Raw genomic sequence first — 27,709 nt, 5'->3', positions numbered from 1 at the left:
CACCATGCATGACACTAGTGAAAGCTGATGAAACTGCTCAGGAATAGCGTAGAGCAGCATTTCCCAAATTATGTATGTGGGAGGAGGTGAAGAGGTTGGCAAACAGGTGAGTCGTGAAAGTCCTCGTATATGTAGGCAATCCAATATTTAATAGATATTCAATAATACATGTATGAAAAATAATTACAAAATAATTACATTAAAGAATAGTTAAATGAAAAAATAATGAAATAAAAAATAAAAAAAATCTCCCCACCTCAAGTCCATTAAAGCTAGGTGGGTCTCAAAAGTTTGTTGTTATAAAAATTGGGTTGTGGTACTAAAACGTTTGGAAGCACTGGCATGGAGAAGTTTCAGAAGCATTTCATCCTGAACTTTCCGCCCTTCAGTTTCTGAATTGTCGACAGATGCAATCCATGACTTTGAGAAGATCTTCAGCAAAAGGTCTGGGCCTGCCTAATGGTCACATTGTTTGGCCTTATTGCTTTCTTCTGTTTTGTAGTGATGGGTGTAGAAATCTTAAGTAAAATATGAAAATAAAAATACAAGGACCGAAAAAGTTGGCATTTGAGTGGCTTAACATATATCATGAAGCATAGTTATCCATACATATTATACACGGTTCAAAACACGAGGAGTGAATTAATGATTCCTAGTGTTTTAAACAGCTATAATGAACTCCCTAGTTTTCACACTTAAGTAATCCAGTTTACTTGTTTTTAGCCCAGGCACGAAAGGGGGGGGGGGGGGGGGGGGGGAGCCAGTATAGCAGAATGGAAAGAATTGTTCCGTCATTGGCTCGACCTTTGTATTGTAGTGAGAGAACGAAAATACTGTTTGTATTCCGCTAGGGGGAACTCGATTCCGGAAGAAACTTGACATTTCCTCATAGAATTACGCTGCCCTGTTATCCATTAATCATACATTACAATTCATGTGCAGTTTGGAACGCACCCACATAGTTCAGTTAAGCAGTCACTTGTGAAAACTGCTCTAAAATACGTTTTGCCATAAAACATTAACTATGCTTGGAGGAATCTACATTTTTCCTAACGGGTGTTAAGCAAAGGGCGTCTGGGGAAATAATTTTGGAACAACATGTTTAGCAGTTTGATTGTTTTTACAAACTAATGATTCTTACCAGAAACTGTGAACTTTACAGACTTGACTTGTGTGCGTTCCCTAAATGGATTAATACAATTAAAATGCCTTGTGAGTTAAGCAGGGCGTAGAGAACACATACACTTCCTTAACCTGAAATGTAAAGAAGTTGCGCGACCCATATACACTTCGTTACCTGATACCTGTGGAACCCATATTATGTTGCATGCTTATTTAGCAATGCAATTCAAAAGAATGACGACTTACAGCAGCGGGGAGACCCACTGAGTCACTATCGGTAGGCTGGGACCCCGGCTCAGCATTTCCGAAGATTTAAACCGCAAAACAATCTGAAAAAATATCTAAACAAGTATTCTCCAAGCAAATACAAAAATGGCGTATTTTATTTAATTCACAAACCAATATTAAAAAAATCTTAATTTTAATGGGAAGGTTGGCGATTTTCTAAATTCAATTGGACCACTCGTCGTCCATATCATATTCTGTTTGATACATTTGCACTGCTCCCACGAATCAATCTGAGGATACTAACTTAAATTTTACCCTGCAATTCCAAATTCCATCACATTAACAGAACGTTTTAACATTTCTAAATTGACATTTGCCTTTTTTATTTATATACACTTTATTAATCTACTTGTATATTTAAATTTCTAAGCAGTTGTGAACCACCTGAGAAAGCTTTGTTGATCCTGTGTTTGTGTGTGTGTGTGTGTGTGTGTGTTGGGAGGGTGGGGGGGGGTCTCAGGGTGTTATATATTATTTTACTTAATACTTTAAACCAATCTTGCTCGAAGTGCTGGGAAAGAACATCTGATCAAATGCAATCAAAAAATCGTTGGTAAAGAAGTTCACTCTTCATTTCCCTCTGGCAAAGAACTAAGTGTATTAAGAAGCTAATAATCCCCCTTTTAAAATTGTTCAAACAGTGGGATGAAAAACATACATTGCTGCAAAGCGTGTCCTAGCCTTCTTTAGCTGGGACCATACCCTAAGAAGTATTTTGTGGCCTAATGTACATACGTTTCAGACGTGAACAAAAGCTATGCCTCTTTATGTGATTAATAAACAGTAAAATACAGTTGTTTTATACAAAGGATGAAGTGAGAAAACAGATTGTTTGACATATATGTGTTAGTCTGTACAGTTTATCACCATTAATATAACATTTTTTCAAGGTACATAATACATAGCTCTTTGCATAAATGGTTACAATAAGACTCCATCACCAACTGGGAGAATAAAAGCTCATGTCTGTCAATAATGTTGACACTGAGGATTGATGCGCCCAGTCGGAACTGTCCAAGTCTCCATAATACTTAGTCTAAGGCTAATAAACCTGTACAAGACAGGATTCCAGGTTTAAACATTATAGGTTTATTCAAAAATATGATCATTACGGAAAACAAAGAGCAATTAGCCAGATAGGAATTAGCATAAACAAAATAATCAAAATATAAATTTGCAAGAGACTAACATATGGGCTGCCTCTGAAGAAAACCCAAGGAAAGAATAAATACAAGTCAGTAGAAAGGCTGACATTGAGTCTGATCTGCAAGCAAGTGCAAACATCGAAGTACAAATTGTAGGAAGCTGGCTCTGTATATGCTATACCACAGTAAGGAATAGTGTGCACAGAGTCCAGTGGATCCCCAGAGGCATGGTAGAGGCTAGTAGATAATACTAATGCTCTCTTTTGTGGTAATGTCGTCGAGCAGTTAGGCTTATCAGAGGGTAGTGCTAAGCATTTGTTGTACAGACGCAGTGAAGTAATAAGGCTCAATGACTAACTCCAGTCCAATGTATTATGTGTCAAAAATATACTTTGTTGCTTTATTTTTAGAACCAAAAGAATGTTTGTTGCAGGTAAGTACAGATTTAGAAAAAGTATCACTTTCAAGTATCAAATGCATTTTGTAATTCACAACTAAAACAGTTTTCAGGTGAGTAATACTTTTCAATATCAAAAGTAGACACTTAATGCAACTTTCATTGAAGGCAATGCAGTCCTGGGGCGAGGGGTGGCGGAGAGTACATACACATTTTACAGGTAAGTACCAGACTTACGGTCTCAGTTATCGTGGGTTAGGTTGTCCACTGGGCAAAGGTTTTCGGAAGACACAAAGGATGCACCACCAGCAACACAAGGCCAGCCAGGTGCAGAGGTCAGAATTGGTGTCAGGCACCCAGTGGAATCCTATGGAAACTGGGGGTGTGCAAAATAGAATGGGTGGCAGGAAAGTACCCGCAGGGTCGGGTCATTTGCCCGAGGGTGCTTAGATCGGCTTCCGGGGGCCACAGGCAAGCACCAAACACACACCCTCAGTGGCACCGGGGCAGCCGGATGCAGGTTACAAACACAGCATCAGGTGCCCAGTGCATTTCAATGAGGAACTCTGGGTTCACAAAGGGGCTGCAGGCTTGGTCCAGGGAGTCGGCTGAAGAAGGCCAAATGCCGGACAGGAAAGTTGAGCCTCCTATGGACATCGGTAGTCCAGAAGCTAGAAAGTTGAGCCTCCTCTGGACGTCGGTAGTCCGACGGCTGGGTTCCCCAACGCCAGAGGGCGGTGGATGCAAGGGTACCTTTAGGCGTCTGGTATTTTCACAGGATCTGGTCCAGGTCAAGAGGATCCTCTGGATTCAGGCTGCAGGCATCGTCGTGGTGGCTAGGAGGGGGTCAACCCGGGGACTCGAGGTCAGGATTGCCTTGGGGATTTTTTGGTCAGATGGGCCACCTGGGCTTAGGCGTCAATTGCTGAGTGGCCAGGACTTGAGGATCCGGAGGGCTTTCTAGTCCTTGTTGGAGATTTCTTTGTGGACAGGGCAGCTGTCCTCTTAAGTTCCTAGTTCTTAGGTATTCAGACCGTTCTCAGGAGATTTGTAGAGGTTACTGGTCCTGCAGGATGAGTTTTCTTTTCTTTTGTTTTGTTTGGATTCTTCTCTGCTGGTGCCGCTCTAAAGCCCTCATATTTTAAGGTTACCAGGAATCAGAAGAGCCAGGTTCAGGGGTGCCCCTAAATACTAGACTTAGAGGTTTTACAGGGGACAGAGGGCTGTATTCAATGGCTACTGACCCTGAAGGTGTCTACACCGTTCCTGTGCCCACTCCTTTTGGAGAGGGGGGGGGGGGCATACATAACCCAATAGGCTTTCTCCCTCCAAGACAAGACAGCGGATTCTGTCAGGAAGGGTTCTCCTCAACTCTGTGCAACCTAGGTGTGGTCCTAGCTGGGGTGGACACTCCTCCTGGTGTTTACTAATTTGCCCTCCGGACCAGCCGCCAAAAGTGGGGTGGGCATCTCCACTAGCTGGACTGCCCTGCAGCTGCAGAGCAAAAGGTAGGAGCCTTTGAGGCTCACCGCCAAATGTTGCTGTTCCTGCAAGGGGGGAAGTGTAAAGCACCTCCACCCAGAGTAGGCTTTCTCCCTGGCTCCCGAGGGCACAAAGGCTCTCACCCCATGGGGTCGGAAACTTGTCTGGTGGTGGCAGGCTGGCATAGACCAGTCAGCCGCACACTAGAGAGCTGGGTGAATTACAGGGGGCATCTCTAAGATGCCTTCTGTGTGCATTTTTCAATAAATCCAACACTGGAATCAAGTGTCGGTTTATTAAGCTGAGAAGTTTGATACCAAACTTCCCAGTCTTTAGCGAAGCCATCATGGAGCTGTGGAGTTCGTAATGACAAACTCTCATCCCGTCATGGCTACACTGCACTTACAATGTCTAAGAATGGACTTAGCGACTGTAGGGGCATATTGCTCATGCAGCAGTGCCCTGACCTGTGGTGTAGTGCACCCTGCTCTAGGGCTGTAAGGCCTGCTAGAGGGGTGACTTACCTATGACGCAGGCTTTGGTTTGTCAGCATGGTACCATGTGTCGACTTTACATTTTCCTCCCCACGAACACACACCATCTCCAGTGGCTGTTTGCTTGTGTTTGGTGAATAGTACCTTAAGGTGGCATAATACGTGCTGCAGCCCTTAGGGGACCCTCCCTGGTCAAATGGCCCTTGGTACCACTGGTACGTTTTACAACATACTTAGCTGTGTGCCGGGGGTGAGCCAGTTATGGAAGCAGTGGTACAGTTTAGGGAAAGAACACAGATGCTGGGGCTTGGTTAGCAGGATCCCAGCACACGCTCAGTTAAGTTAGCCTCAGATATCAGACAAAAAGTGGAGGGAGTAACCTTCCAAATACCCCCTGGATCTCATAGGAGGCACTTGGAGACCCACAGGATGTAAAGCAGAGCCAACAGCCGGATTCAGTCCAGATCTTGTTGCCACTGGTCAGCTGGGTAGGAGGAAATGCCATTTGTAATTTGTTGTGCACCTGTTGCTTGAACAAGAGGTCAGTCTTATGATTCTTGGAGTCCCCTTCTTTGTCCGGGGTAGAAGAGAGAGCAGGTCCAGTCCTTCAGGGCTCCTCTCAGGTCACAGAAGTCATTCAGTCCTCTTTTGTACTTCCTCGGGTCCAGGAGTGCTCTGAAGGTTGTCACATAAATGCCTGGCACAAGCTTGTGAGTAGGAATGATTGACTATTGTATTGGCTAGCAGAAGCGGGAGGGCAAATGCAAATTTCACCTCCGTGAATGGAAAAGGCAACTGTCTGAAAGTTACTTTTCTTTAATCTTTAATGTCTATCTAACTTGTCAACTGAATTGGATTTTTAATAACTATTAAACTAGTTGTTTAATTATTTTTCTAGCTAGTTAAATTCCCAAAAGACACTATTAGGACTGTAATCTATTCTCTGGTTTTCAATATAGGACAGCTCTGCCTGCCACAGTGGAAAATAGCGTTCAGGTGCAAGTAACTGTAAGGGCATGTTAGCATTAAATTTCTATATGTCCTACTTTTAAATAGCATTCACACTGCCTTGTGAACTACAAGGCGCACATAGGGGGTAACCCATTCATATTTAAAAGAGAAGGTTTGACCCGTTAAGCATTTATTTTGGCTGGGTAAATTGCAGTTTTTACAGTGCTACGTTCAGGCTACAATGGTTGTGTAGCCATGTTTGAGCACGCCTTTCAAAATGGTTTAGTCCACTTGTGGCATATAACTTCGAGGCACTGGGCACATCTTGTACTATATGCTGTGTACCCATAGGTAAATTAAATATACTAATTAGGAGTACACAAATCCGACCATGATTAAAAGGGAGCACAGGCATTTTACTACTGGTTCGCAGGGGTAAAGTGCGCAGAGTTCTAAAGTTAACAGAAATATAAGATCCAGCTAAAGGCAAAAAATATGGTGTGACCCTACTGTAAAGCAGATTTTTCACAACTATTATTCTGTACAATCTGACTTTGACCTAGTCATACTTTCTGAAACATGTTTAAATCCGGTTTTATTTCTAATATGTAAAAACGCACTTGCATTATTGTGATCGTTGCATGCATTGTCCATGTCTCTTTGGTCATCGCACTATACTGGCAATGGAGAAGGTTGAATGTGTCTTGTATTATCTTTGCCTGTGGCTCTGACATTTTAGCTGTGGCCTGTGCTTCTGCCTCACCAACCTACTCACTCAGACCTGTGGATGTCTTTCTGGGGTACACCTCCTCTCCCTGGCCTGGAGGAGCCTCTGGGACATTTTTCTGCCTCAAAAATGAACATGTCACTTCACTAGGTTGTGCCACTAGTTTTCTGTGATAAGTCTGACACCGAGCTGGCTTGCAGCTTACATTAGATTTAAGTTTTTTTAAACTACTGTGAATCAACTTACTGGCATTTCTCAATGTCCATATTGGTCACTGTGGCTCTGTTACTGCCGTCATCTGCAGCTGTACAACTAGTACTGCTACCTCCAAATACATTTTCCTTTCACGAAGGGCGACACAGGTTCTGGAGTGACAGCTGTCCCTGTCAGAGCACCTGTTTGCTTTATTGGATATATATATAGAACACCTCAATAATTACATTAACGAAGCAAGAGTGACACTGCTGTGAAGAGGTTGTTTCTCTTGCACTATGCTGGAGAGGAAATCTACCAACTATTGCAGACCCTTCCAGAAATGTGGGTGAACAACGATTATCACAGAGTAATAGGGGCCTTTAACGTTTATTTCAAACCGACTCTGTTAGTCACAACAACAACAAAAAATAATTTGCATTCAAATTTGAGAACTTACTTGCAGGTGCATTTAAGACGACTGGGAAAAATAAGTGAGTGCTCAGATCATCCAAGTATGATAATCAGGTGTGCTCGGAGGACTCATAGTATATGAACCACGGATGAGCTTTGATACAATGTTTACCTTTAGGTGATCAAACAAACTGTCCAAGCTGTAGACTACCAGCATGGAAACTATGTTGACAAAAATGGTGATCAGGACAGAAGTGAATGAATCACAAGCAGGGAACGCTGTTATCCTTATATAATGATTATTTAGATGAGTGTGTTGGAACCCCGTTACGGAGTCAAACTCACCAAAAGAATCAGTGGGAACTGTCAGTGAACCACACCTTCTGAAGGGTGCCTTGTCCAAGGCAATAGCTGTTGTGCATGTGGATAGCTTGATCACTTTGTTCATTCTTGCTGGACCACTGGTCCCAACCACACCTATCTGAGATGACCCTTGACATGCAGGTGAGTTTATGTAGGAATCACAGAACATCGCAAATGTTCAACAGCACACTCATCAAGCGACCCAATGAAGACAAGATATTTCTCATTCATCTGCAGACAAAAACCTTCAGGAACAAAACATTTCAACTACAGTGCAGTTATACGAGGCCATCGGTCTTGATTGGCTCATGAGCCTTACCAAATGTCATAAACAAGTATCAGTGAAACAAGAATAATGAAGGGATGTTAGAATTAGCCACTGGCAGTCACTCTAGCTGTAATCTTGACTATTTTTTGTCTTCTGTGCCACTGCAGACATAGATTATGTCACTGGAAACAAGACACACCATTTATGGCTGAAAAGCCTGATTTGCTTATGTTCCCGTTTGGAGGGGACCTAGAACCATTGCTTGAACTGTTCTTGTTGGTGCAGGTACAACACACAAAGGGGGTCACTGGGAAATGTCTAACTAGACCAACAGCGTTCCTCTCCCTGAAACATGAAAAATAACACAGGCATACATGTGGGTTATAGGGGATACATGTTTCAGTACTGGAGGCAAGTATTTTGTTAAGGAAGAGAGCCCTCACCCACCCTTAGGACCTGCGTATATTAACCACCGCTTGAACTCCCACCTACCTTTTATAAGACTACGCTCTGCCCCTCTTTCATTTGCCCATACTCCCTGCATCTACCGAAAGAGAAGTGGAGGATGCTCCATCTCACATCACAGCAAAAAACCTGGAGCAGCCTCCCCACGCACCTAACTTCCGGCATTCTGAATGGCCTGCAAGACCTGGCTGTTCGGATAAGCCTCTGGGACCCACAAGCACCTGGATGCCCTATCTGGTGATTAGTCACGCTTTATAAATCCTTGTTGATTGATGCTTAATCATCGGGTCCCTCCTCGCATGACTATCAAAAATTTCTGGTGCAGGCTTTAACTCCCAATGAAAGGAATGAGCTCTTGATGTGTTTTGAGCTGGTAAGGGTCCTTGAGATGTTGGTCTTGGTGAGGGGTGCATAGTGCTGGGTACATGTGAGGTAAATTAAAGCTACCTCTTGGTAGGATGAATCCAATTTTTATTTGGTGCCCCCAAGGGATTAGCTAAAAAGTGAAACGTCATCCCAATATGAGAGGGGTTAACACGTTTATGCCTGGCTTATGATCTTGCAAATTGTCGATAAGTCACTGCACTACGAAGATCAATAAATTCTGTGCTTTCTGTGACAAATTACTCCTCTTGAAATCTACAGTAGCTGCATCTTGATATTCCCAGACTACATAATGGCTGTGCTGCATCAGCAAACCTCCACTGTGGAATTCAAAGGAAAACTAAGAGAGCTGGGGACTGAAGTGTGCTCTGCTAATCTCTGCAAAGCTCAGAGTGGTATCTGGCACACAAAAAAATCCTTCTTCCATTCAGCAGAAACGTGGGACTTGACCGAACAGTTAGAAAAACTCTTAAGCTCATGTACCCATGAACTGGATACAGCAGGTGAAAATACCCACATGTGGCAGCACCAAGAGGAGATGTGATGCACCCATGACTCAATTCATAAAAAAAAAACCACATATTTCTATTAGTTTTCTTTATACAGCACAGAGCCTTATCTCCAGTGAGTTCTCCACCCCATCCAACTCCTCTGTAATTACAAACATCAGTTCTGTACATTTATTAATCATTACCCCCTCCTATGGCAAGACTACATAGGGTACACATGCAGCGACTCAACAGTTTTTAGAATAAGCTTGTCAGATCCGCCTCACGGAGCTCTTGCTAATTTTTAACTTGCTGTGGTAGAGAGTAGCTGTAGTTTGTGGGTGGAGACCCATCTGGGTGGCTAACTGATTCCCCTCTCCTCCCCCACCCCTTCCTGTGTGTGCCTAGCCTCCTGAAGGTGTCATCATATTCTTAACTTGTGTTGTTACGGTATGTGACCTCCAGTGGTTCAGTGTCCTCTCCCCTCTCATCGGTCGAGACATTGTGCCCTTGGAGTAAGGAAGGGTCGGGGGTATAATCTCCATTAGTTTTGTCGATTCTTTTATGTTATGATGATGTTGGATTATTTGACTGTGCTTCTCCCAACTGGTCCCATTCACAAATCAAGGTTTCCAATGCTCTTGCCCTTTCCAGTAATCCTTGTCCCCTCCTGGCTTCTCGATGTCTCACCGTTTCCTCAGCTCTCGCTGATTTTGAGAATTCCCGTCTCCAAGTCTGTGCCTGCCGAACCTGTGCAGCTTTCCAGGTCATTGCTATATCTCTTTTAGCTAATACAAGGGCCATATCTTTAAACTTATCTGATATAACCTATACCGTACTCTACAGTGGTATCTCCCCAATAGGCAGTGTTTAGGGTCATCAGGGACTTCCCTGTCTATCACCTCAGTTAGTGAGTCAGTAACCAACCCCCAGAACTCCTGTACATGTGGACAAGACCAAAACATGTGGGGGAACTCGGCTTCGAGCATGCCGCATCTTGGGCATTTTGCATCTGTCAGACCAAAATGTCACACAAGTTTGCCCGGGGTCAGATAGGCTCTGTGTAAGACGTATATATTTATACGTTTGAACCGTGCATTGCGAGAGACTTTTGGGGTCTGGGCCAATATGGCCTCCCACACTGCGGTTGTAATTGGGGCACCCAGGTCTGTTTCCCATATCTGTTTAAGGGTTTTGAGTGGCTTCCCAAGGGACTGTTGTATTTTCCTGTAAAGGCCAGGTCACTGCCTTGTAAGTACCTGAGACACTCGTGAGGTATTGAGCCACGCCTGAAATCAGTGGCTCTGCACGTCCGATTCGCCAATGTTTGATAATCGCCTCAGTAACTGCTCTGTGGAGAAGGAAATGACCTGTAGGAATGGAATATCTATCGCTGAACTCTCCGAACAGCAGTAGGTAGGCCGCCTCATATAAGGTGCCCAGTGAGGTCACCCCAGCCGACTGCCACCTTGCCATGTCTCTCCAATCTCCTCCATGTTGTAACATCTGAATACATTGAAACGGGATCTCTGGCGCATATGGCACTCTACACTGCGACTTGGCGAGAAAGCGCACCCAGCATTTGTGCAACACTTCCAACTCATTGGGACTTGATGGGAGTGAGGGGCCCAGACGTAGGATCACCGTGGCTAGAGTCTGGAGATCTGGGGCAGAAGGGTTAACTGCCCTATCGGCCATCGTATAATCAGCCAACTAGCAGGCCAGCCATTGCAGCTGCCCTGTCAAGTAGTAAGCCTCGATGTCTGGGACAGCCAAACCCCCCCCTCTGCCAGTGGTCTGCAGTACCGAAAGTGCCAGGCGTCTCCTGCAGTCTCTCCACAAGAAGCCCACCACTATAGAATTCAATTCTTTAAAAAAGGCCCTCGGGATCCACAATGGGAGGGTGGTGAAAAAATAAAGCAGGTGGTGCAAAGCTATCATTTTCAGAAGTGCAATTCGGCCTGTCACGGATAGCGGTAGGGTCGTCCAAAAACTCATAGAGCTGTGGAGACCTCTCGGAGCCTGTTGTATGTTTCCCTCCAGCATGTCACAAAAGTTGCGGTAGACATGGACACCCCGGTAGGCCAAATATTGTTGCTCCCACTGCAAGTCGCCATGATCTCGTGGTGCGGCACGGTCCTCCACAACCGGCAATAGACTAGATTTTTGCCAGTTTACTCTCAGGCCGGACACCGTAACAAATCTCTCCAATAACCGCCTGGCCCCACACAGAGCGCTCTCTGCGTCACCCAGAAAGAGGAGGAGGTCGTCCGCAAATAGAGCTTATGTGGTGTATCTGCTCCTTCATTGTTATACCCTTAAAAGCACTTCCTGCTCTGGCTATGCAGACGAGAGTTTCAATAGCAAGTGCAAAGAGCAAGGGGGAACGGGGGCAAACCTGTCTAGTTCCCCTTTCTACTCTGTAGCTCTCAGAAATGGTGGTGCCGTGCGGACTCTGGCTCTCGGTTCTGCATAAAGCAAGCATGTCCAAGTGATGAACTGGTTGCCCACGCCGAATTTACGAAGTACTCAGTGCAAGTTTTGCCATTCCAGGCTATCAAAAGCCTTTTCAAAGTCAGTCTCGACAATCATTGCTTCCTGTTCGTCCTGTATATCGCCATTTAAAAGGGAGAGGAGGAGTTGTATGTTCATATCTGTTTGATGTCCAGGATAAACCCCGCCTGCCCCAGGACTAACAATGGCATATGTCGTAACAGGCGTGTCGCCAAAATTTTACTCAAAATGTTATAGTCTACAGATAGCATTGATAGTGGACGATAATGGCCTACACCTGTAGGGGTTTCCTAGGCTTGAGGAGAGGGCTAATCAAGGCATCCCGAGCTGCAGTGGAGAGGATGCTACATCTCCTGGCCACCTCATATAATGCGACTGGTCTAGGGTCCAGCTTAGTGATATATGTTGAATAAAATTCAACCGGGTACCCATCTGGTCCCGGTGTTTTATTTCGTGCTTTCACCTCTGCAAGTGTGACCGCTGCTCACAAGTCTGTTGCCTCCTGGTCCAAAATGGTAGGGAGAGCTACATGTAATCAAAAGTTGTTGCCATCTGCCGGAGTCGAATTAACTTTGCTCTTGTAAAGGCCAGTATAGTAGTTTAAAAAAAAAAAAAAAAAAAAAAAAAAAAAAAAATCACGGTTAATGGAGTATTGTGTGTAGAGACTCTGACCTGTGGAGTCAGTCAGTTCAGTTATAACCGAACCTCTGTGCGCCGGATTCGCCAGGAGTTTCTCCATTGTTATCGCTGTGTTTTCTGGGGCAGATATAAGTGCTGCCTGGAGGCCTGGGTCCTCAGGGTGTCTTTGTTCTATGGAGCGTAGTTCCCCTTGTGCCCTTTCTATATCCTGAAGCAGTGTTCTGAGGACACCTACAGTGATTGAAAGACATCGCCCCCTGATCACTATCTTAAACACGTCCCATTCTATTAGTCTCAAGCTTGTCGAGACCTCATTGACAGCAAAATAATCATCTATGGCAGCTCCTATGGTACTTGTAAAAGTCTGATCTTCCAATAAGGCCGGCTGGAGCCTCCACGTGGGTATCGGTGTCCAAACCCCAGACCACTCCAAACGCATCAGTAGTGGGTTATGGTCTGATATCTGGCACAGATATTCGGTTTGTCGTGCTAACTCATGGATGCCCGGAGAACACAAAAATTTGTCCAACCGCACATGCAAGTCATATACTGGTGAGTAAAAGGAGTAATCCCGGGTCCCTGAATGATGGGTTTGCCAGTAGTCGACCAGACCCCACTCGTCCTGCCAGGTCTGGAACCATTGGGCAGTTCGCACTGTTGGTGAAGATGGCAATGGAGGATGTGACCTATCTAATGAGGGGTCTGTGACACAGTTAATCTCACCCCAGCAACACCTCCACCGTGAGCTGAGGGGCCAGTCGTTCCGAGAGATGTGTAAGGAATCCTGATTGATCAATGTTAGGGCCATATATGCTGCCTAGGACTATGGCTCTCCCATCTGTCTTCCCAATTGCCTCAGTATTGCTGTGTGTTGTAGGCGATTCCGGGTTTAATCCATATTAAGGTTCCTCTGGCATAGGCAGAGTAAGTATTGTAGTATACTTTGCCTCTCCATCATCTCTGGAGAGCGCGTCCGTCAATTGTGTCTAAGTGTGTCTCCTGAAGTAGGGCGATATGGATTCCCTGCCTAGTGAGATGTGAAAATACTTTATGCCGTTTAGACAAGGAGTGCAGCCCTCTAACATTCCATGTTAAAACCTTGATGTTCAGGGTAGTATCCATCTGGAGTGTTGCATAAGACATATTGTCAAATGTGGGGGTCTGGGACCTATCTGAACAAGAGCACTATCCGCAGCTAATTTTACTGAAGGCATGGCTAGGCAACACAAAACAATTCTTTCGGTAACCAAATAACATGCATCCCAACTCCAGGTCCCCAGGGCAAGAAGTGTGACTTGCTCGACCAAACTATCAAACAACCAGATAACAGGTTTGCATATGCCATCTATCGTTCAGGCTATGGTCTGTGAGGGGGTGTCTTTACCATAGTTATGCAGCAGGGGGTTCCTGACACCGCCAGTCCCCATCTCGCCCCCCACTGTATGTTTACAAAGTAGGATCAGATCAGGGTGTCGCTAGGAGTATATCATTATAGTTAGGATGAGGGCCAGATCTGGTTGTTCTGGTTTTGCTCAGCTATGGTCGGCATGAGTGCCGAAAGAGTAGCAGTAGTGACTGCCAATTGATTGTAGCTGGAATACTTGTATAGACCTTCAGATGAGATCGTCTGCGGTTCCAGTGGTAACCGCTGGCAGAACTATACTTGCGAGGGATGAGGTCAACGAGTCATTGTCTGAATCTGTCTGATTGCCATCTACTTCCTTGTTCGGGGACAGTGCTCTGTGACGAGCCACCCAATGAGGCGACCGCCGCTGCAACTCGCTGCCTCTCTTCTTGCGCTGCTTCTGCTGTAGGAGGGTATGTCCTGAACGACGATTGTCTCTACCAGGATTGAGGTCTACACTTCTTCTTCCGATTCCTTGAATTACCACTCGGGACCGGGTTGGGCAGCATGTCTAGCCATGACCATACCTCCTGTTGCGAGCTAAAAAAAATTCCACTCCCGTCGGAGTTATGCTGGGAACTGCATAGAGTAGGAGATCCTCAAATCCCTGAGTTTCTGTTTTGCAGTGCTTAAGGCCGCCCTCTGGCGTTGGACTTCCCTAGAGAAATCGGGAAATATTATACACAATTAGTCTTGCTTGTAGTCTCGCTTGTTGTTGAATATAGTCCTGGTCTTTGAAGTAGTGTAGCCGCGCTACTACTGGTCGGGGTGGCACCCAGAGGTGTTTTTTGACCAGGTACGCGATGGGTCCTCTCCAATGGAAAAAAGGGGGAAAGCCCCTCTGGAACTGCAGTCCCAAGCCAGTTCCCCAAATAGTTCACCATATCCGGGCCATCAATGTTTTCAGGGAGACCTACTAGTCTAATGTTATTGCGTCTTGCTCTGTTATCTGCATCTTCAGCTCTCCTTCCCAGTATTTTTATCCCAGTATTTTTACTCGTCCTTCAAGTGTTGTCAAGCAACCATCTGTTAAGGCCAATGCAGGTGCTGTTGTTGAGATTTCCCGCTCTATCATGGAGACTGTCTGCCAGATTGCGATGGTCATCCCGGAGTAAGCCTAAATCAATGTTCAAGGTATCAATGTTAACCTCTAGTGATGTTCGTGAGGCCGCTAGTACCTGCAGGACGTCTTGCAGTGTGGTGGTGGGGGTCTCCGCATGCCCCAGTGACTGTTCTTCCTTTTTCCTGGTCGATTTTATTCGCTGGGAGCTTCCTCCTTCTTTTTTCTTAAGGGCCTTTCCCATGACGGATTACGTTGTGCGATTCTGTTGTTTATTTGATTGCTCCGGCATGCACCAGGATTATTTGCTGTGCCCTCTCAGTCAGGGGCCGATAGGGGGAGACTTTTATCAGTGAGAGCCTTAAATAGTATTCCTCTTCTGCCGGGGTCCTCATGCGCATCTCAGGGGAGTCCTGCAATGTGATCGGTGTTTCTCTCTGACCGTATGAAGATTCTCCTGCCCCGGCGCTCTAGTGGGAGGCTTTTCCACCAGGCCGCGGTGCTCAGAGTGTTCAGGGCCTGGTGGTGCAGATGCCGCTGCCGCAGGGCTGCACAGTGCCAGTGGCCACCCTCGAGACTCTTGACTCCAGCGAACGGCGCCCCAGTGCTCTTCCTGGCACAGTTTTTAGTAGAGCACCCAAGTCCCTGGTAGCCTCAAAGGGTCATAGGAATGGGGGGGGGGATTGGGGTGAGACTGTCCTCTTACATTCTTCTCATTGAAACTACTGGGTGGCTGAGAGCAAGCAGGTGAGAGCACCCCCCCAGTCCGTCCTGTACCCACCCTCCCCCACACCCACCCATCCATTGACTTGGGTGGGGCTAGGTGGTATGTGTGCAACTGTTAATGTTTGATTTGAATGTTTGGATGGGAGTGCCTGCACTTCTTGTCCTGGGGAACAGGAGTTTTTGAGGGCTTTTAGTTACTTGTTGATTGGGACCTTGCAGGGATATTCCCCTGCTTCAAGAGCTGCAATGCAGGACCACTGAAACTATATATATACACAAGCGTATGTGATGCATTTAGGAGAGACTGAGCTCCTTTTATACACCATACCATGGCGGTCCCCCTCACTTATTTTATTAATTGAAATGTCAGGGGATTTAATAACATGGTCAAAAGATAAAAGTTACACACTTATCTGAATAGAAGAGGTACACATATAACTCTCATGCAAAAGACTCCTATTACAGTGCCAAGAAGGGACGCCCTACAAAAGAGATGTGGGGACAGGTTTGTGCTACCATATATTCTGCTTTTGCCATAGGGGTCCTGATAAGGATCAGACCTGGGGTCCCCTTCCAGAAGACGGGTAACTAATTGACGTAATGTGAGAGACGTCCTGACTTCTGGTTGCGTTGTAGGCCGAGACCTGACTATAGAAGGGATTTATGCCTTCAACTATGATCAGAGTAGCTTTTACGAGGGTCTGTCTTGCATAATGGCCACACACTTGACTTATCCCAAAATCCTAGGAGGGGACTACAACTGCATAACAGACCTCGTCCTTGACCGATCCCACCCACTCTCCAGTAACGCAACTGGCGCAGACTTCCAGACCTGGCAAAATCAATGGGGGGTTAATAGACTCTTGACTATGCCTTAACCCTACCACCAGGTATTATTCTTTCTTCTCGGGAATGCACTACTTCCACATGAGACTGGATGCGTTCCTCGGCTTCCCAGACGTCCACGGAATGGTATGCCACACGGAATACTTGTACAGTGTTACATCAAAACCCAATATTGATTACACTGCACTCACATAGGGACTGCTCACGAATCCCAGATTGGTGACTATGGGTAGAGGCACCGGAGGATCCAAGGTTCCAACAAAGCGTAAGTGGCGCTGTTCGCAAATACTTTACAGACAACACCCATTCCTCCTCATCTATCCTCAACAAATGGAATGCCTTCAGTAATCTGGGGTAAGTGCATTTCGAAAGTGGTGGGGGTTGGCTGTTCCCTGCTTCGTGATGTGGAGGCACAGGAGAAGGAGCTCAAAGAGATTGAGAGGGCTCGCCCTGGACATAGCAAACTCCAACAGCAATTGCTAGAAACGAAGGAACGCCTAGCTACCAGTGTAGAGAAGTTTTGATGCTTTGATTATTGAGTATATATAACAAGGGCACATGCAGAGGGTGATAAGGCGGAAATGCTTTAGGTATGGTTAGCTAATCCGAACCATAGACATTACATGATATTGGAGATTTACACAGCCCAGGGTGCCCCTATTTATGGGCAACATGAAATCAACCAGAGATTTGAGCAGCACTATACCACCTTATATGCTCCCCTGTCTGAACTTCAGCTGGAAACACTGGATGATTTCCTGAGCCCTTCTGAGTTGCCTAGGTTGAATGCAGAGGAAGCTGTCTATTTTAGGAGATCCCATAGCTTTCCAAGAGATCAGAATGTCCATTCGTGCCATGGCACGGTGTAAAGTAACTGGGATCGATGGACTCCCCATAGAATTCTACGTAACCTGTTCTGAGGAGTTGGCTCCGAAGTTGGTAGACTTGTTTGCTGCAGTGAAAGAGACCGGACATCTCCCCGCCACCACGAGGGAGACCGTTGCAGTTCTCCTATTCAAGCTGGGCCTACCACTTAGGGACGTGCAGGCATATACTGTCCTTTATCCATGTTAAACATGGGCTATAAACTCCTGAGTAGGATCACGTCTCCTCCCTTATGACATCTCTAATTCACCTGGATCAAAAAGGTTTTATTCCAGGCAGGAATATGGTATTGAATGTCTGTAAACTACATTCCCTAATTGACATTGCAGACCCTGCTGACAAAAAGGTAGTAGTCATCTCTATAGATATCGAAAAGGCATTTCATGGCCTAAACTGGGAATAATTATATCAAGCCCTAGATAAAGTGGGATTGGGAGTGGCCTTCATCTAATGGACAAAACTTCTCTATGCGAACCCGGTTGCTCGGGTCCGAACTGGCAAAGTAATTTCTTAATCACACAGAGTAGGGAGGGGGTACCAGGCAGGCCTGCCCTCTTTCCCCCCTATTATTTGCCACAGCAGTGGAGCCTGTGGCCTGTAGGGCAGGATTTGTAATGGAATATTGGGGAATTACCCGCATGGCTTCATCTCACGCGATAACATTATATGCAGATGATATACTACTGTTTCTTGCCAATGCTGAGGAGGACATGCTGGTTTGCGATCTCACTCATGGATCAATTTGGCACTCTCTCGTGTCTGCATATCAATTGGCAGAAATCACTCCAGCGCATATATACCCCAGGCTCTATGGACCGTTACAGGGCCTCGAGGTCCTAGACACAAGGGGGACCTTGAGAGGTCTTGCTAACTGGTCTGCAACTGGCATAAAGCAAACTGGGGACCTGTTCAGAGATGGGGAAATGTTGCCTATTGAAACCTTTGGTTTACCCCAGAGCCAGTTTCTTCCACATCACGCAGCTGTGCTAATGCTGTGGAACCACTGGGAGGGCGGACCAGCAGAACCCCTGAAGCATCCTAGTAGTCTCACAGTCTGCACGACATTGGGGAAACCTAGAGCTGTCACACTATTATACAAGGCTGTGTGAAAATGCCAACACCACTAGATGCGTTGAGACACAGATGGGAGGAAAACATGGCGATCCAGATCTCTGACCAACAGTGGTCTTCCATACTCAGTAACACACACACAGTTTCCCGCATGGCGCGATTTAAACTCCTCAATTATTATTTTCTGCATAGAGCATACTTCACACGTGGAAAGATTATGCGACTGTTCAGTACAAATGATGTGCAGTGTCCCAGGTGTAGGGAGAGGGGAGGTGAGTTAAACCACATGGTGTGGTGGACTGCCCAGCACTGCGGGAATACTGGATAGGTGTAATAGCTTGTGTGAATGAGATTACTGAAAGATCGATGCCCTACACCTCCCTAGTATGTTTATTGGGTGGATTCTCTCGCCTGCCCAAATATAAGTTCACTACCAGTTTCGATGATCTGGCCTTAGTACTAGCTAAAAGGGAGATCACAATGAACTGGATGGCTGGTTCTGCCCCACAGTTTCTTAAATGGATAACTGCTTTGTTGAAGTGGGCTGAGAGTGAGGGCACTGTGCTACTTCAAGGGGCACAGAGAGGGCGAGGTACGATGGAAACAGCCAGAGCATGGGAGGCCCTCGTAGACTACATGAAAGATCCGGATGGTGACATTCGTGAGAATTCCTTATCACCGGCATCAAATGTAGGGGCGGCATGAATAGCAAAAATTGACGCCATGTAGGGAAATATTTAATACTTACAATTGACACTGGAAGCACTGTACATCAGTGTAGATTGATAGTTGTTTATTCACAGGGCTTTGCAATAGCCCTGAGGCAGAAAGAAAAGTAGGGGGGGAGTTATAGAGAGGAATAGGCAAATACATTGCATGCACACACGCTGTTTGACACGGTCTGTTTGGACTAATGCGTATCGATATGTAATGTTGGTTGACCCAATGTGGGATATTTGTATAATTTCATTACATGTCAATAAAAGCAATAAAACATAAAAAAAAAAAAAAAAAAAGTTAGCTTACAGCGGGCTCAGAACCTACCTATTGCTCACCATTGGTTGGCGTCAGTGTCACTCATTTGATTGCTTATTATTTACTGTTTGTGAGCGTTCCTTTCTCTTCTTGTGTTTATCCCTCCCCTGGAACGTGATGAATACTGTGTCCTTATTGCTCACTTTTTCAGGTGCTACTTTTTTCTGTTTGTTGAAGCCATCCATGTTAGTGCATGTGTTTTACAGATGCCTCCCTACTGTGCTTTTCTTCCTTTCTCCATTTAGCTGTCTTGACTGTGTAGTTCTCCCTCGCTCACCCCTTCTGTGACACCGTAGCTCTGATGTACTCCCTCACCTGTGTTGCTTTCTCAGCTCCACGTTGTGCTCTCTCGCCAGTTTGCTTTTCTCCCCCAGTTTGCTTTTCTCCCCCTTCTTCCACACTCCATGTTGCTCTACGTCATGTCTGTTGGCTTCCCCCGCACTCTGTGCTGCTTGCCCCAACACATACCACCTGTTGCTTCAGGTCTCCTCGCCTTGTTTCAGCCACCCCTTTGCCCCCTCGTGTTGCTTTCCCTATCCACTGTGCCCGTTTTGCTTCCTCCGCCAGCTTTTCAAAAATTACTGTTGCTTATTTTTTTTTAATATGCTGATCTGGGGTGTTTGGCAAAAATGGGATTAAAAATGCAGCTTCTCCACATAGGCGCGTGCCTACTAAATCACTCCACAGCTTTTTTATTTGTCCTTATTTAGCCATGCTGCACAGCACCAGGGATGCTGCACACTACAGCATGGCTAAAAGGTATAGGTAAAGTCAATGGGTCCCATGGACGAGACCGATTGGCTTTACCAATGCTTGTTCATATTATTATTGTTTCTGTTTTTCTCGTTGCATTGTGAACACATCCTTAAACCCTCTAGCTTGATGGTTTGGCTTAGAATTTTCGAGTTCTATTGTGTACCATTATCCTTGCCCTCCAGTGATCTGCATTTCAGCATACAACCAAATCTTGGGTGTGGCTTTAAACCATTGCTTTTGCACACTGTCTCCGTCTGCGTTTCTGAGTATGTTTTGCCTATAGTGTATCAAGCTGTTTTGTGCCATTGCAGGAATACTTAATAGGTACTGCAATTAGAATGGTAAGTACATGATGAAAAAGGGTGCAGTAAATGACCTTTAATAAACCTAACTAGATTAAAACATTATTTTGAGGGAAATACGCTTTTAATTTTGATTCAAGTTTTTCCATTGTGAGGCTTTTACTCATAAAACTGTTCCACTTCTATTTCACTTTGAAGGTGAATAAAGATGCATGATTTGGAGTCTTGCTGCTGGCATGTAACTCGTGCATTTTCCTTTTAAAAGGGCACTTTACCACAAAAGTGTGGATTGGTTATTCATTTTATGCAAATAAGTGAGGCAAGTGCCTAGTTTTCCTTGCTGTCGCTGTCTTTCAGAGCGAGTTTAATAACCGAGCCTTGTCAATTGAGGTCGCCAAAGTCACCCATTCACTATTTTGCTTTTTGTCTTTTTAAATGACATTCATGTACTATCCAAGTCGATCTTGTGGGTTTGTCGACTTGCTTCCCATGCAGATGCCTCACACTGGAATTCTTATCAAGGTATAGTGACACAGCATACTACGAAGGGCTTCCCTTGTTTTGCTTCTACATGTTTTCTGACAGGAGATCTGTTGGTCTGAGTTCCCCCGGTGAGTAACACTACCAGCCTCGACTGGCTATGAGACATTTTAGAGTCTGAATCATTCTTTTAATTTAAGGTACGCCAGAGTTCATGGCTCCTGAGATGTATGAAGAGAAGTACGATGAATCCGTTGACGTCTATGCTTTTGGGATGTGCATGCTTGAAATGGCCACTTCAGAATATCCGTACTCCGAGTGCCAAAACGCTGCGCAGATCTACCGTCGAGTTACTAGTGTAAGTCAACCACCTTCTACATTTCTCTTTCCTTTACTTCTTCGGAGACAAATATTGTTTTGCTTTTGAGTTTAATCTGGAGATAGTTTCCTGCTGCTATGCCATAGGCTGGATGCCTCCAACGTAGATCCAATAGGGTTAAATCCAGGTTTTTGCAATGGCCGCATATGATAATTCCATGCAATAACACTCGGGGAACTAATTCACATAGCCGGGGTTGTCTTGAAATCTAGCAAAAATACAGCCCTCCTAGTTGGACAGACCTACCTTAAAGTTAAACTGCCAGTTAGTTGCTGCTTCTGGTGCTAAGTATGTCAGGCGCTGCAGTAGACTCGGCTTCATGCACATTATCTTGCACACTTGTTGTTGATACAGCGTAAAACGTTAGCAGAAAGGCAGTATAGTGTGTTGTGTGAGGTCGTTTCGCACAATAGAGAAAGATTCAGACATTTCGCATATGACTACAATGACAAGTCAGGACTTTCCCTGTAGCAGATAAGCACGTTAAGAGTGCTACATGTTTACAGAATGTACTTTTCTAGTGAAGCTATTACACTTACTCTACACTGTCACGTTTAAGCGGATTTCCGGGAGAATTCTAGTTTGGTTGGTGATGGTGGTGACCTCACTGACATTTTCTTAAAGAATATAGAGCGTAGGTAGGACAATACTTAAATTAAACTGCCACTGTTTAAAAATAAATGATTGTTAGACAACTCCACAGCAGTAAAATGTCTATTTCTTATGTTTTATTTTAAACACTCGATAGAGCGTGTATCTGCCTCTAAGGAGTATCGTAGCACTTTACAGAGAATGTTTATTGTAGTAAGAGCATCTGGTACATAAGGTGGTTGTGGGTTTATAGTGAAGTCGGCATCACAGAAACTAGAATGCTATGGACAAAATGGAATTGCACATTACATTGGGACATAGTGTACAGTTGTTTTAGCTGTTTGAATAACTCATGTTTACAACTGATGCACAGTTACCGATTTTTCCAGACGCACAATATCTTGGTTTAGTTATCAATCCTAGTTTACAACTGAAGAATCAGGACTTGCAATTGAGGCAGAAAATCATATATTTTGGAAGTTCTATTTTATTTGATAAAAACACTTTCTATATGTGCCTATTAGCATAGACTTTCTCTAATAGAGGGTGTGTTTTCAGCTACAAGTGTGCATTGTTTCCGATTTGTAGCATATGTAAACTGCAGGAGAATGTTTTTACTTAAAACATGCCCTTACAGTATGTATATTCTTTAATGAAATACCATTCTTCAAATTCACACTCTGGAAACCGGTTAAGAATCTGCTTCACTAGAGGGGTATATTACTTTTATGTCATTTGAAAATATTAACAACAAAAAAAGTAAGAGAGACCAAAATGACAAAAGGCCGCAAGTACAAAAGACCGATAAGAGTGAAGACAGTATGTAGTAGATGTATTTGAAAACCTAAAGGGACAGTGGACTTGAGCAGGAGAAAAACTTTGGGCGAATAATTTGTTGTGAGTCTACCCCTGGTGAGGACAATTTGGTCAGCATATCATGGTTGTGCAATGCAGAAACACTATAGTGTCCAAATTTGAAACTTGTGTACATTCAGATTGTAGGAAGCTGGCTCTTTATTTAGTGTACCAAAATGAGGGTACACTGTGCAAAGAGTCCAAGCAATCCCCAAAGGCATCACATAGGTGCAAATGATGTCCCAAATACTCTATTTTTGGGAAGGGTAGTCGAGCAGTTGGGTATATCAGAGTGCAGTGCTAAGCATGTAAGGTACACACTTATACAGTAAGTGAGAGACACACTTGATAAAGAAATCCAGCACCAGTTTATAAAAATAACATGTAGTTGCATATAAACTTTGATACCAAAACCAACGAAGTCAGTTCTTGCGATGCTTGGGGACGTAGGGACACCAGCGGTCCTGTTCTCCTTGGTCTGGGATTTCTGGGTTCAAAGCTGGTTTGGGCTGTCAGGTTTACAGTCACTGGAGGTGGTTGCGGTGCAAGGGGCCCACTGAAACAGGCTGCAGGCGTGGACTAGAGGTCCAGTCTGGCCAAGCCAACAGATAGTCTTTGGCCTCACAAGCCTGGGAAAGTAGGGACACCAGTGGTCCTCTTCAGGCCACAATGGATTCAAATGGTCACTCTACCTAAGGGGTAGGTAGACTGAGGGCAGTGCTGAACTGGGCCTCTTTATTGGGGGCATTTAATCTCAAAACATATAGTAAACAGTCATAGCTGGCTGGCATGACTTAGTTGTATCGTTAGGGGAGATTAACCTTTGCTCGGGCTGGGCACACCATTAGGCACCTTCTGGGTCTCAGCCAACCTAAGTTTAGTCTGACGCTTAGCAAGCAAACACATGGGGGAAACACACTCTTTTTGTTCAAAAATAGACCTCTGAGGCGTTATTTGCTAGTAGCTGGAGTTTTCTTTCTTATCTCTTGTTCCTCTTTCTTGCTTGTTGGCACAGTAAATCTCTCTAAGGCTGTATGTAATTCCTGTAATGCAGATGTCATGTAATGTGGTATTTCAGAATGTTTTCTTCAAGCGTTTGACTTCGTAAGGTGTATCAAATAGCAGGGTATTACTAAGGGTTACTAACTGAATTAAAAAGAAAAACAAAAAAAACCAGTAAAGTGAAACCAATCCCCCAAGTACTGAACAAGTGCACATCGTGAGGATGGGTGTTCACAGTTTGTAAATAGGTCACAGTGCATAAACACCACAATCTCAATTTTGCGGGCAGTGCTCGAAATGGAACATTTGTCTATGAATCCAGAAGTTGGGGTAGGTAAGAAATCAAGCTGTGTGTAGAATCCTAAGGGCGGTCTTGCAGTCAGAAGAGTCGATGACAGTCTACCGATTTCTTTTAAACACACTGCTCTCAAAGATATTGGAAACATTTAATTTAAAAGTTCATTTGTCTGGTCAAAAACACTGCATTTTAGGGAGTTGCGTAACCGGTCTTGAAGATCTGTCTATCCATCAAGTGTCGAGGCATAACACTTACAAGGTATCTCCAGTTGTTAATGTGTGTGAGTGGTGTCGATGACGGATTTGTATCATCATGAAGTAGCACAGGGTGTTAATATGTGTGGCATAGCACTGCAGGTGACACCTCAGTAACAGATTTGTGACCGAGATGTCAAATGTAGTGTTAATACTTTTGTTAAAGAGATCATTGTGTAACCTGCAGGTCACAAGTTATTTTCCGGTGAAGTAGCCCACTGAGTTATACTACTTCTGCAAACAACCGTATGTAATGCCGGAGGCATTCGTTTCAGTCCCTCCAGGTACTAACTCAGTTTTGCAAGATTGATAAGTTGATAAGAAGGTTTGCATTGAGTTGAAATAAACATTTTGTTGCTAAAAATTAGTTTGTTTTTCCTGCTTATCCCGTGGTTATTGCACATACAGGTGGACACCTAGCATTCCTATACCTGTGAAGCACACACAGACATAGGTAAATGTTTAAAAGTATTTAAAACTTGCTTTATCTTGTGAGATTTTGGGAAGGTACATTCTGGGTGTTCCTTTGTTTGTCATTACTGGTCCCAGTGGCAGAGTTTAAGTACCTGCTGTGGTGTGACAAAATTAATTGCTTACTATGGGCCTGATTTAGATATTGGTGGATGGTTTAATCCGTCAAAACGGTGACGGACATCCCATCCACCAAAATCTAAATCTCATAGGAAATAGTGGGATTTAGATTTCGGCAGATGGGATATCCGTCACCATTTGACAGAGTAACTAATCCATCTGCCAATACCGAAATCAGACCCTATCTGTGAAGTGAAGAATTTCCTGGTAGTTTGTGCAGAATTAAAAATGAGTCTTTCAGTCTCTCTGCAGGCTGTTATCAACACTGCTGTGCAATAGAAAACAACATAGATAGGAACTTAGACTGCACCTCGGTGGGCTATGTGAAATGTCTTGGAAAGCCGCATCTTGATGCCGGCTGCATATTGGGCAGCACTGCTCTAGCAGAATGGTGTACAGATAATAACAGTTGGCAGCTTTTATATATTGCCTGATCAAGTAAGGTGTGGGCCTGATGCGTAGTGTCAGCTTGCATGTCCTTTGTAGGTCTGATCCCACGAGAACAAAAGTCTATGCAGAAATTCCTCAGTAAAGTTTGTCATATTCGTCGCACAAAGGTCAGACAAACGAAGAATAACTAGTATGGCTTACCAAGCCATGAAGTTTTCCACAAAAGCCCTGTTTGCCACGTATATACTTTGTCAGCTTCTTGTGTTTGCATCTAGTCAAGGGATGGGCAAATGGGGAATCCTTCCTGCTTACTCACCTAATTGATCTATCATATTGAAACACCCCCCCCCCCCTCCCCCCCCCCCCCCCTCGGCATGATACCCTCGTGGGAGATACTGTGCTTTACAAATACACATGACCTAACATCTTAGTATACAGATCGTGTGATCCAGCATAAGGAACTAGTTATTCTGCCCTCCTTTCGATTGCTGAACCTCAGAGCCTGCGTTAATGCGAAAGATGAATTTTTTGCACGTCTGCTCATTTTTAATGGCAACATTGCAGTCTTTTGTGGCTTGAAAGAATTCTCCATGGAACCAAGATGAATAAGCAAGGATTGGCACAGCCAATAGTTTTCAGCTATGTGAAATGTATTAGCCTTTTAAAGATTTTGTGCCTGTGCTTCTGTGTAACATGTAAAAAAAAAAAAAACAATGGGGGTGGTGGGTTGACTTGGTGTTGTCAAACAGAGAGGAAGGTGGGAAAGACAGTGTGTGGGAAGAGGGCGGAGGGGTTGGGTGAAACCACGGGGAGGTTAACAAAGATTTAAAAAAAATATATATATATGGGCGGGCCAAACAATACGAGGGAGGAGGAGTTTGTATTAAAATCAATGAAGGAGTGAGAAAGGTTAATTTGAAAAAAATTCAAGTACCCAGTAATATTACAGATGGAAGAAGTCATTGCTTATAGCCATTTTACATGCATATTTTCAACATTTTCCTCAAGTGAAGAGGCTAACTGCTAGACAGTATTCTGTAAGAAGGGAATTCTGTGCTCTTGGCTCTGTCCTGGAAAATGCACCAAAATGATGGAGAGAGGATGTCGCGTAAGAGGCATAGCTGCTGACATTAGACTTGGAAAACCAGGTATTAGGGCAATATGTATGAACACATTCTCTCATTGACACAGAATGGGCCAAACCCTTTGATACATATGACCGTAGTCTCTACATTGGCTCAACATCATATGATTCTAAGCAAATCACTTAATCTCTCTATGCCTGCAAAAAATTGTGTAATGTAACTGGTGCTCATGTAAAGCGCCTTCAGGTCAAGTTCATGCTATATAAAACTGCAAAAAAAGTACATTTTACTAAAATACAAACATTATTCATTAAGTCATACTTGCACAACTGTATCCCTCCACTAAACCTTCCGCTCTTCATAAACCAAGAGCAGCAGTCAGGGCAGGCACATTCCCAGCCCATACATTGTCCACAATAAAGACAAACGCACAAGGGCAGACAAAGCCTAACCAGAAATCTACAGGAAATGACCTGCAATAACCACTAAAAAGCAAAGAAATCGGGGTGACAAGTGAGCCATAAAATGGTAAGCAGTGGGCGGGCTGTAAGCCCCTTTTAAGATTTTGTTTTCTTGTTACATGAGTTTTTTTCAAGCACAGTGCACGTGCTGTGCAGGCTAAACCTTATAAATGGCTCCGAAATGTTTTTTACTGGTCTCTTGTCACCAGTCGCTCGTTTTTTATTTTTTATTTTAAGTATGTGCACTTCAATTTGTGGCACGATTGGCTAGGATCATATTTGATTCATGAAGAGCTTCATTTCACCATAGCAACGTATTAACACTGATTGGATGAAGCATTTTCTTTTGAGTTCAAAGAATTTTATAGGGCTTTATGCAAAGAAAAAATAAATGGAAGAAAGGCATCAAATGTAATGAACTTGATACATAGTGAGATAAACTGGTACAGTATGCATTAATTTGTACAAAGCTTATTTAGCTTAGTACCTGAAAGCATAAGAAAAACAAATCAGGTAAATATATGCAAGATGAAATCAAATAGGCCTTACATAAGGAAAAAATATATATATTGTGCAAATCAGACAGGATACATTGTAGGTACGACTGATCTATGTATCAATTAGGCAATATACTTAATCTAGAAAGGCAATATTATGGAGACGTACAAATCAGCCAAATTGACACCACCTTCATTTTTGGGTAGTCGTAATTTCTTGATGGAGATCCTGGGTCGTTTTTTTCTGCCAAATACATTTTGTTAATACTTTGTCCAGCTGCCAAATGAATTCATCAGGTAACATTAAGTAAGGGTAGCATGTTTATGAGATAATTAACTATCGGGGTAACCATTAACTTAATGGTCTCTATACAGCGCCACCAAGTGAGGAATTTGTGATTTCAGCC

General features: G+C 44.2%; 1 protein-coding gene across 6 annotated transcripts in view; it reads left to right on the top strand.

The window, feature by feature from the left end:
- WNK1 (WNK lysine deficient protein kinase 1) overlaps positions 1–27,709 on the top strand; it is a 669,373-nt gene that overhangs the window by 166,335 nt on the left and 475,329 nt on the right. For all 6 annotated transcript variants that reach the window (XM_069228121.1, XM_069228119.1, XM_069228120.1 and 3 more), the window contains exon 4: positions 21,100–21,257. In XM_069228121.1, coding sequence (XP_069084222.1) covers positions 21,100–21,257 — 158 coding nt within the window. The remainder of the gene's footprint in view (positions 1–21,099; positions 21,258–27,709) is intronic.

The sequence above is a fragment of the Pleurodeles waltl genome, chromosome 4_1 (assembly GCF_031143425.1).
Source record: "Pleurodeles waltl isolate 20211129_DDA chromosome 4_1, aPleWal1.hap1.20221129, whole genome shotgun sequence".
In the NCBI taxonomy this organism is placed as follows: domain Eukaryota; kingdom Metazoa; phylum Chordata; class Amphibia; order Caudata; family Salamandridae; genus Pleurodeles; species Pleurodeles waltl.
The sequence above is the reverse complement of the archived record's forward strand: the minus strand, read 5'-3'. Positions and strand labels throughout refer to the sequence as shown.